Source organism: Spea bombifrons, chromosome 8 (genome assembly GCF_027358695.1).
Source record: "Spea bombifrons isolate aSpeBom1 chromosome 8, aSpeBom1.2.pri, whole genome shotgun sequence".
NCBI classification, from domain to species: Eukaryota; Metazoa; Chordata; class Amphibia; order Anura; family Pelobatidae; genus Spea; species Spea bombifrons.
This window is the reverse complement of record NC_071094.1, coordinates 7,141,922-7,153,096: the sequence shown is the minus strand read 5'-3', so window position 1 is coordinate 7,153,096 and position 11,175 is coordinate 7,141,922. Positions and strand designations below refer to the sequence as shown.

Sequence of the window (11,175 nt, the reverse complement as noted above, 5' to 3'; positions counted from 1 at the left end):
GTCACGTGTGTGGGAAAAAAAACCCTAAATCAACATAATAGTAACCTTACTGATTTCATTTTGACCTTTCTATCAGTGAGTCCTTGACCCGTCCCTTCAGCAGATAAGACCGTATCAGGTCTTCTGTGTAAACTGTTTATTGCTCCATTGCAAGTAGACTGCCCATTGTCACAAGTGAGCATGGACCTTCTGTAAAGTTTTGACTCTTTTGGGCATTTCCTCCTGCTGAGGAAACGTTTAACGATGTGCAAGCAGGGCTCATCATTTGTCTAAGCAACGGGGGAATGGAATGTGGCGGACACAAATATCTGAAAGTGTCAGGAAGAGGTAATACGAATTCCACGGGGTGTGAAGTATCAAGCCAAGGCCATGTTGTCCATAAAGCACTGAAGGCCATCCTATATTGAGAAGTATGCTAGATTAGGTGGTTTGGTCCATGGTTGGAGGTACTATCACAGGAGCCAAGCAATATCATAGCTTAGTGATTAATGACCTACTAGATGTAAAATCAACTGGGTTCATGCAAACTGGAACTTTGAATCCACACAACAGTAAAGTAGATCAATGGAGAATCAATGATTTCCTTTAACGGTCTACAAGAGGAGAGAGGGAGTATAGCTCCGACAAGACCCAAAATCTAATCCAAATGGGGAATTATGCCAACAGAACTGTAAAGGCCAAACAAAATTGGGAGGGGAAGACGACCTCCACTGAATGAGAAATAAAACTTTACTTTTTAGTATTGCAATAAGCTAAAATCACGTAGGGTAAGATTCCCTCAAGTATAAAGTAATGGAGTAATTAAACATTCACGGATCTAGGATTTAAGGAAACACTCTATTAAAGGTGTTAACGGAGCTATTAAGTCTAACAGCCTTAATGACAGCAAAATGCTCCCCCTACATAGACCTAAAAATATACCTGATTAGGCTAGAATTCCACTACAATATCACCTGAAGTGGGACTGCGGCTGGATACTATAAGCGCCGATGGGTTTCAACTTGCTCAGTATCCCAAATTAATTTTAGATAGGGAGTAAAGGCATAGATTGGTGGAGCACTGAATAGCTTATATAAAAATGTTATATATAGTATATATATACAATCTGGATACCAGATCCATTAAAACCCATTGGCGATGATCTTTTTAAGGCTTGCGGTCTTTATTAGCCCAGATGACTCAATAGTCTGTTCCCTTACTTAGAGCACCTGCTGCTTATTTATTATGTTATTATCAAAATAAACTTCGCTTTTTTAGCCTATTGCTATACTTTAAAAAGTCGGCCTAGTCCAGAAGACGGCACTGCTCTTCATAGGGCAGATAGGGCAGTTACCACGAGTACCCCAACCAACCGATCTACAGACATGGTCCTCAGGATGACAGAAGTAGTATGAGAGAGGCCGCGCAAATCTTTTGGAATATGTAATATGGGGGACTCAGGAGAACAGTGTCTTTTGTAACGTCTAAAGCCTAAAAGTCTTTAGGCTTTGTGTTAAATTTAGTCTACTGAGATACATATGCATTTGATTTTCTGATCAAATTGTACCAAATGTAGCGGTGGCCTTGGTGTACAATAGAGTTGTCCTCAAACACAAAACGCTGGAGATCTACTACTTATATGACCTGTACTATAATAATTACAAATATTTATGCACAATGAGGGTGTAGGCAGCAGCAATATTTATGGCAGATCTTTGAATAAATGTCGTATGGATAACAATGACCTCTCATACATCCCAAGTGTCCCGTTTTAAGAAGTGCCACAAGCTGCCCCTCTGTCTTCAGGTGACCGTGGGACTGTTATGGAGCAAAAAAACCCTAAAAACAAGAGATAGGTGGTACACGCAAAAAACAATGATGCTGATGATGTCATATCGCTTCTTTCGCTATCAGTACACATGAGGTGGTTGGATATGAAAGGTGGGTTGGTGGTCCTGCTCCCAGCCCCTTCTCTTACTACTCCCTGCCTCGCCAACTAAGGTGTTCCAATACGGCATTTGAAAAAATTTGAAGACAAAAGAACATGCTGCTCTGAGAACAATGGCAACAAAGAAGTATGGCAAACGTTCCCAAATGGGGATGTACATAGAGCTAGAGAATACATTGATCAGCTACCGATGTTCTTAGTAGACCGTCCTCGGAGTATGATCCCCATGTTCATACCTCCGGGTTTTGCCCAAATCCTCCGGGTAGCGGGGTCCTGACACGCCCCACACCTGTCCATTTCACCCTTAAATTAGGGTGTGTCCCACCTCAGTGGGACCGCCCACAAAATTGGCAGGAACGCCCACTGACATCAGCAGATAGTCCTAGCCGTATCCTGCAAAGTGGACTCCAGGTAGCTGGACCTTAAAAAGATCGCAGGTACGCCAATGTTCCCTTTACTGCTCCTGATGCCCCTCTTTTCTAGGTGCTCAGAATGTGTGCTGGGTATGAGGGTATCGCAGGGTTCTACAGCCCTAAACCCCCCGATAATGTGTATAGAAACAGCAGGAAGTTAAATTGTGGAAATCATTTTAAAATAGGAAGGGATGAATAAATGATAAAGCCACAGTGTGGGTGATGCCCCCTTCCCAGCCGCAGCTTTACCCACACTCCCTAAAATGCCCCTGTTAGGGCAATGAAAACGTTGGGACGTATATCTCTCTCACTAGAAATGATCTAAAAAATAAACAGCTCGTTCACGTCAAATACCATAAAAATATCAATATTTTAAATAAATTTAATACATATTCAGGGAAAGGAACTTTATTATATTGAACATACTCCCTAATGAACAATCATAGTGTCATATATGCTTCGCGTGAACATGTCCGTACAGACAATTCTCACGATATTCACTTCCATCAACCACCATGTTTCGTTGCAGACGAGGAAAGCCTCAGTTAACGTCACAACCCCGCCCCTTTACTCCAGTGCCACCCGGCCCTTAGTTTGCGTATCAAGCCTCTTTCTGGCTGAAAGGGCGGTCACTGTACGTCCAGAATACTTTGTTGCAATTGGCTATTGGATTCACCAGCGTCAGAATTCGTAACGCCCCATTGGTCAGATCCTGTTGATGGACAGCGTGTCGCAGAGACTCTGTTGTCGGCGAGGAAGAACCCCTAATCATCCTGACGGCGGTTTGTTTTGGGCGGGAGAGGTGGTTGGGCGCGAGCCGCCGAGCGTGACGTATGCTGGTCATGTGCTTCGTTGTTGACGTGACGTGTCGCCCACGGACTGGTGTTAGCTATTGACAAGGGGGTGTTACGTCACGTGGTGACAGGTCGCGTGGTAGCACTGGGGACAAGTTTTTGGGGGTCATTTTGCGTGGTGAGTTTGCTTTATTATGGCGCTGGCGGGCAATTTGTGTAATTGTGACAGTCTATAATATTAACGTTTTCATTGTGTGACGTAAGGTTTCGAAATTACATCGTAGATAGTGGGGTGACGTTTTGACTGAGAATTCGTGGTAGTGACGTTGCTCAGTGACATGTATATGACTAAACTGTGGCCTCTTTGGATATGCAAATCGGGTAACATTTTTTTTTGTGTATACACAGTATTGAATTATGTTGGGTTGATGTGACAGGCTGCCATTTCTTTGAAGATCCCTAGCTATGAGCTGCCCCGAAGACAAGGAGGACTGCGCACCCCCTGTGGCTAAACAGCCGCGTATTGCAGAGACTGAGGACAAAGGGTGTCCAGATGGAGCCGGTGACGTTCCCGTCAGCCAGGAGGCAGAGGCTGCTCAGGCATTATGGGAGATGACAAACTGGAGAGATGGAGCAGAACAGGGGCCAAAGGAAGCAGAGAGCCAAAAATGTCCACTTAACGTGACTCCGCACCCTCCAGAGAGAAACGCTGAGGGGCACCAGGTGGCCCTTCCACGGCGCACTCCTGAAAGAGGAGACACGGGCGAGAGTGGCCGTGGAACGCCGCATTCCCCCGAAGGAGGAGAAACGGGAGAAAAGAACGCAAAACAGAATAAAGACTTTGACGATGCTGATGGAGCCCCACAGAAGACAGATTCTGAGGAGGAGCTTGTGTTGTCTCCGCTCTCCACAGATTCTGAGTTGGGTGACCCTCGCTCTTGTAGTGAGGGTGACGAATGTTGTATTGTCTCCGTCGGTACGCAGCCCACCGGCACCGAGCGCTCGTTGCAAGCCCTTGAGTCAGTTCAGCAGGAGCTGCGGTCGGTAAATGAGCGTGCGGATCGAGCGTTGCTGCAGCTCAAGAGAAGATACGGTCATCTCCGAAAACCACACATACAGAAAAGGAACGCCATCATACGCACCATTCCAGGCTTTTGGGTCACCGCTGTATCCTCTAATTCTATATGTAGTTTAAAAAATATATACCTAAGACACCTTGGTGTATACCAGGGCATGATGGGTCCCAAGTGTAGTGAAGTCTTGGCTTATAAAATTGTTGCCTGATTTGCTGATGACTTCTACACAGACAGGCTCGTACTTGCTTCACCAACATATCTGCTTGAGGGTAAAATAACGCCAGGTTTCAAAATCTTACCTTTAAACTACAGTGCGAGGTTGTTTGCTAGGTCAGTGATTCAAGTAGAGTAAGTGTCCCAGGCTGTTGAGGGAAATACGTCTAATTTACTTTTTTTCTCATAATATATTTTTTATACAGCACCTTTTCAGATCTCTCAACATCCTCTCTCGGCGAATCAGGATACTGAAGATGGGTGCTTGGGAGGTTGAATGTAATTCACTCTACCATGTATGCGCACAATACTGTGCAAGTGCAGTATGCATTAAATCAGGACTTGCGGGATTGTGATTCTGAATCCCATTGTCCCACTGAGCTCCACCTCAGTCCCGAAAAAAGGATAGAGTGGCGACTGTCCCGCGTGAAACAGAATAGTGGGGATTAGATAAGAGCCAGGAATATAAAACAAAGCAGATGCAGATGGGCAGTTGCCAATAACTGGGTACACAGAGACTGTTCAGCATGGGCCTTGAGTGCTTGAGAGACAAGAAACATAGAATTAGACTACAGAAAGGTTTGTTGGATTTTCAATGTGAGGGACATGACTAGATGGGAATGGGGTGGGAGTCTGATCCAGTAGCCGCGTGCTTCGACTACGGTTAAGTGAAACGGAATGAAGCCGATACAGAATTTTTATTATGTGTTCTAATTGCATAAAGTTCATAAAGTACCCCAAACTACATAAAGTTCAGTAAATTCCTGATTTAGTTGAAGTAGCAGAGATGCTTAAATCCAAGCCCCTTCCCTCAGATTATGAACAGCACCCTTACTCCTGATGCAAAAGGCCCGACAGACAGAATTAACAGATGATGCATCACATGTTACATTCACTGTTTGGTATTATTATTACCTTTTATTTATTTAACTCCAATATGTGTAGACTACCTACTTTGTAGGCTTTCGTTTAAGCCTTAGCATTGATCTAACTCACGCTCATAATCACTGCTGTATCCTTCATCATAATTTATCTTGCTGACGCATTGTATACTGCTCGGGTGAGTTACAGTCGTGTCTCTCCGGCCACATTGAAATGTAGAATAAACCGCAAATCAGGAAAACCAAAAACATTTATTAAGCCTCATCACTAACCTGTAGTATCGTGACAAGGAAAACTGTAATGGGAGGCCGATACTTATAAAGATGTGACTCCAGAGAGCATATCTCAGTTCTTCAGGCTGGGTGGGTGCCACGCTGAAGCCTTGGAGGGTGTTGGCTGGACAGACGTGTTATTTTCTTAGACAAAAATAAAATTTGCACAGGAAGCCATAGTACGCTGTCCATTTAACTATTTTTATGACATCAAATTCATTTTTTTTTTAGGTATACGATGCAGCTTTATAACAATTTTGACTTCTTACAGAGGTAGTAAGAAACAGTAAAAGAAGTAATTCTTTATTAATGGCAAAGTTTGCCCCTCACAATTCTTCAAGCTTAATTATTTTACGGGAAAACAGGCAGGGGAAGATTGCCATAATACCTGAAAAAGTTCCTTTAAGTATAGTGATTTTTAGGTGACTAAGCCTAAGGAGGTCTTCTTCTGGTGAGATGAGTTTTGTTTGCTTAACATCGTGTCCATTTATATCATGAATATCCCTATGTCTGGAAAAGCATTCTGTTGAAGTTCTGTCTTCCAGTTCGTGGATATGAAAGCACTAGCTGTTTTTCCTTGACACACAAATACAGTTTCTTAATCACCCTCAGCTGTCCGCCATGATTGATGATCGTGACGAGGATACCTTGAGTTACATGAATAATCTGCAGGTAGGTCGGGTATATAAAAAAAAAATGGAATAAGCTACTTTGGACATGGACTTTGGTGGCACGTTACCACCACTGCCACCCACTTCTTCTTACCTGTTAAGATGTAGAAGTTGGGGTCTTTGGCGACCTAGATGTCCCTTTTCAACATAGATCTTTGGACTACTGGCTCCTTTGGGGTTCCTTTGAGCATATGTTATTCTATAGGTGCTTTTTCAACATCTGTACACAAGTCAGTCTGAATTGTAGACCTGTTGGCGCCAGAACACCTTCTAAAGCTTGAGAGCCCTAGTCATGCTTCTACTGTGTCTAGTGGATAATATGGCATTGGTGGGTCTCATTCACTAGCTTTACTTATGCTTGCGTTCCACTGTGTAGACAATATTCACTCTTATTTCCAGCACAGGGAGAGATTTTAGTTTCATACTTTTTGTTGCCGCACTTATACACCTTTTCACGTGGTTATCCTATTATATTTCTGTCTCACTAATCGACACCTTTTCAGCCTCATCCTTCTGCTTTTACGAGTGTCACCTTTTTGTAGCCCTCGGTCACCTCTTCTCTGACTTTTAAAGGTGGAGGATTTTACACACCTGAAATCTAGCTGCAAAATCAAGTTCTACTTCAACCCTAACCCTTACTTTAAAAATGAAGTGATTGTCAAGGAGTTCCAGTACGGCACTGCGGGTGAGTTCAAATAATGTGCAGTTGACTCAGCTAGTAATGGCTATAACTCACTCCAGACCCTTTACTGTTGAAAATGTATAAAGAAGACAACAGCCAAAACATGTATTTATTATGTATACATATCTTAAAATATGATCTGGCATTTCAATCATTCTATACTCCCCTGATTCTGTTTGTGTACAACCTATTAATGCAAGTGTCTTGGCAGCAGCCTGGTATATCAAGATAATATTTGGCTTTCTTTTTATTGGTGCGCGGTTGTACATTGCTAGATCGTACATTAGAGAAGTCCTAAAACAGTACTAGAATTACAGTCATCTGGAACAGAATTTGATGCCGCTGCATTAACATGTTTCCATTCATAAGGTGATACGCATCTTCGCAAATATATCCTCATCTTAAGTGGTGGATCACTGTACAGGTTTTGGTCTTAGAACAAACACTGGAGATCGGCCTAAAACATCCCTTATGTTCTTACCACCAAAGCCCCTGTAACCATAGCAACCAATGGGAATGTTCTTGTTGATCCGTACCATTGCTTGCTACGGTGAGGGGACCACTTTTTCAAAATTTGCACCGCTGTAACTTTCTATATATTGTATTTTAACAGTCTGCATTGATATGATGGAATGTGCGGCTGTCCCTTTAGGTCGTTTGTAGAAATACGGCTTTGAATGTGAGTGGGAAGGATTCAATCGGCAAATATAAGCTCCATTCATTTTTCATAAACGTACCTCTAAAGCTAAAATCAGTTCTCCGTGCTAAAGTAGGAATATCAAAGGTACACTTCAGGCATCATAAGCACTTTAATGCATATGATAGCAGGTGCATTTTATGCATCTCCTACTCAGTATCTGCATCCATGCGATGCTCGCTGCCAGTCATCACCAGCGCATGCAAGATTTCCAAGGGCTTTAATGAAATCCACCGTGTAAGCATGCACTGAAGTAGCTCCCATTGATTTCAATGGAAGCACCTACCTGTCCATGATTAAATGTTTTGGTAAATTGTTTAGGTGAAAATTCATATTTATGTACTTAAAAAGCCATTACTGTTTATTTGCTATCGGTGCACCATGGCTTTATCTCGGCAGAAAAGTTTACTCCATAGATCCCCTTCCATGGAATACAGAAGTAAGGCTTAGTAATTCTCTGCTTTTTTGCATTTACCAGGACGTCTGGTCTCTCGTTCTACTCCCATTCGCTGGTGGCGAGGACAAAATCCTGCTACAAACAGAGGAAAATCCAGCAACTCGGCACCCAGCTTCTTCAGCTGGTTCTCTGATCATAGCTTCCCTGCAGCTGATCGGATAGCAGCGGTAATGTTCTTTATTTATTTATTTTTTTTTAACTCTTTTTATTAATTTTTAACAAAGAACAAGAACATCGTGATAAAAAAAATACAGCTACTGTCTCAGAGACGTCAAGGAACAGTACACAGTCCCAGATAAGGGAGACAAGCGACACAATAACATAAAAACGAAAACAAGTCCCCCCACCCCACCCACCCAACAACCATTTAAACCCATGGCCATGGACAGAAAAAGAAAATGCATAAATATATGTATATACATGTTGTTCGTCAGTTGTCTAGTCGAACATAGTAACAACTTAGGCACAAGGGGTAGCACCTCGGAGTAAGCGGGCAGTGAACCATGAGGTATCCTGAAAAGTATGTATAATTCGTGCCTTAAGGGGTTCGTCCAATTATTTTTATTTTTTACATTAATGAATTTAGATCCGTCACTTGCAAAAAATACACTTCGGTTCGCTACATAGATTGATGTTTCCACATTAAAACAAATTGCATATATGTATTAGAAACCCACCTTATGTTTATACAAAGGGAACAGCCATCTCAACCTGATGTCTCCTTATCTACGTGATTTACCCCCACCACTTAAATCCCATGTACATGTTTTGGGATGTGTATACGTCAGATTAAACTTTAATGTATCTCCTAACAGATCATTAAAGAGGATCTCTGGCCGAACCCTCTGCAATATTACCTCATTGGTGAAGGTGACAGTGATGACAGTGCTGCACAGGACAGGTGAGCGGTGAGAAACTGGTGGTCCGTATTTTATTTTTGGGTACTGTGCGCCTTGAAAACTTTCACCTTTTTGTCTCTATCAGTGATACAGACAATGGCGATGACTGTGTAGTAATTGTCGATGATGATGAAGAAGGGGAGGAAGAAGACGACAACGAAGATGATGAGGAAAATGACATACACGAGATTTCAAGTAACACAGAAAAACATAATGAGGGTAAAATCATTAGAGATAAACGTATTAAACCACTACAGTATTTCTGGGTCTGAAAACTTTTTTATCTTTTCTTTGAGTCCACTTAGTGTTGTCTTTATTGCAAGCCTGACCAATTACCTTTATACAAAGTACTAAAATTTTTTTTTTGTTTTTTTTTTAACCCTTTCATGACAAAGCCTGTCCTTAAGGGGCTAAAGTTACACAATACCTTTTGGTTGTATTGGTAAATAATTACATGATTTTCATTGCATTGGATTTTTTTTTTGTTTATTTATTCAGATACTGATGAGGATGATGAAGTTGAAGTGGAGGAATCTGTACCCGAGGATATGGTGGAGTCAACCATAGAAGAACAGGGATCAGGAGACATCTTACTGGATCCCAATGACTCTGAACAGTCCTGTGACGGTGAAGAGGACAAGGGGGATGATGAGGATGGGTAGCTGAGGTTAGGAGAGGCAGGGAAGCCGTTCTACCCCACTTCTTAGGAAGCAAGGTGCACATTGTGTACACGGGAAAGAGTGCTGCAGCAAGACATAGGAACTAAGCACTTTCAGCTTCCAAGGTCCTTCATGGGCCTACCCCACCCCACAATCAAAGCATCAGAGCCAACATTTGTATTTGCTTCTCTAGATCACATAGTGGGGAAGACAAGCATGTGTTTCTGTTCCAGTGCAACCAACGTAGAATTTGCACTGCCAACCTTGATAGGAGAGTAGACAGGTCTGAAGCAGACTTCAAACTGGATTTGTTAAGGCGCGCTAAATGTAATTAAGCTTAAATAGTTTACAAAAAAAAGAGCATAGGTTGAATGCTAAAGGGAATCTATCGTAAAACGTTTTATTATATATGATTTGTGTGTGTGAATGTCGGAAAGGAAAGCAATAGATTGATTGACACGCCATCTCTAAGCATATGCAGTAGTGGTAGAAGAGTATTACGAGCGCTATAAGTGCCTAGTTTGTTCTCCATCAAAAAACACTCCTGTTTTTACAATTTATCCTTTATTTTATTCCACTAACTTCACATTTAAAAAACAAAACAAAACCCACACTTTTGTTATTGATATATTTTTATATACTTCTATCCCATAAGCGTATGGGTACATTTGCCGGCACAGTAGGATTACTGTAGTAAAAGGCAAGTTTTTTTACTCATTTTAGCAACAACTTATCTCATTTAACTATTCTGACAAAGTCAAGAAAAGCTTCATTTTTAAAGAGTGTTGGTGCAAGACAAAGTTGGGTTACTCGAGCTAGCTTAACATTTTATCGTCCCAAGTTAATGCCCCCATCTTTGTAACTAGTTTTAATTCGTATAGTCTGTCATAACATGCATTAGTATGCAATGGTGCACGGTTCTGTGATGTTTGATGGACCCCATATCAGGAACCCTAGACGGTAACCTAGAATGCCTTTTGGGTAATCCCTTACATCTACTCACTAACATCCCTGCCAAGTGAACTACCATCATAGGATTTACAGGTATTTTGTCAAACTCCATTAACTGCCTATATGGCCAGCACTCCATTAAATAATCTCCATGGAGATCAACAAAATATTCTCACAGAATAAATCTCAAAACCATCAGTAGAAACTTCACAAAAATCTGACGCCCAGGGAGAATGTAATGCCATATATATATAATAAAAAATGTTTTAGCAAACTGGCACTTATACTACTCAGTGCTTTATTTACCATCTCAAGTCAGACTTTTGACGAGCGATTCCCTTTAATTATGTATACCATAGACGCGTGTATTTTAGATAGTTGTGGGTTTTTTTTGTGTGTTTTTTTTTTTTAATAAATAGAACAATCATTCTTATTTGATCCATTTCCACGGTGGGAGAGGTAGAGTGCTTTGCAGATCCTGCCGTTAAGGGAGTCCGAGGACTTGTTTTAGTTTCATAACTGGGAGAACCTTAAGGAATGATGTATTTATTATTTTTAATTAATAATGCACAATATTTTAAT

At 41.6% G+C, this 11,175-nt stretch overlaps 1 protein-coding gene across 3 annotated transcripts; it reads left to right on the top strand.

The window, feature by feature from the left end:
- The first annotated feature begins 3,065 nt into the window (after positions 1-3,065).
- LOC128503335 (protein SET-like) lies at positions 3,066-10,198 on the top strand. 3 transcript variants are annotated; one of them, XM_053473397.1, is made up of 8 exons: positions 3,066-3,122; positions 3,590-4,301; positions 6,172-6,249; positions 6,822-6,933; positions 8,106-8,251; positions 8,900-8,985; positions 9,069-9,202; positions 9,482-10,198. In XM_053473397.1, exons 2-8 carry the CDS (start codon positions 3,600-3,602, stop codon positions 9,643-9,645), a joined length of 1,422 nt encoding a protein of 473 aa, XP_053329372.1. In that variant the 5' UTR covers positions 3,066-3,122; positions 3,590-3,599; the 3' UTR covers positions 9,646-10,198. The 3 variants fall into 3 exon arrangements, with proteins under 3 accessions (XP_053329372.1, XP_053329370.1, XP_053329371.1); XM_053473395.1 differs by lacking the exon at positions 3,066-3,122 and adding an exon at positions 3,159-3,312; XM_053473396.1 differs by lacking the exon at positions 3,066-3,122 and adding an exon at positions 3,183-3,312 and having other exon boundaries at positions 3,543-4,301.
- The last annotated feature ends 977 nt before the right edge of the window (positions 10,199-11,175 follow it).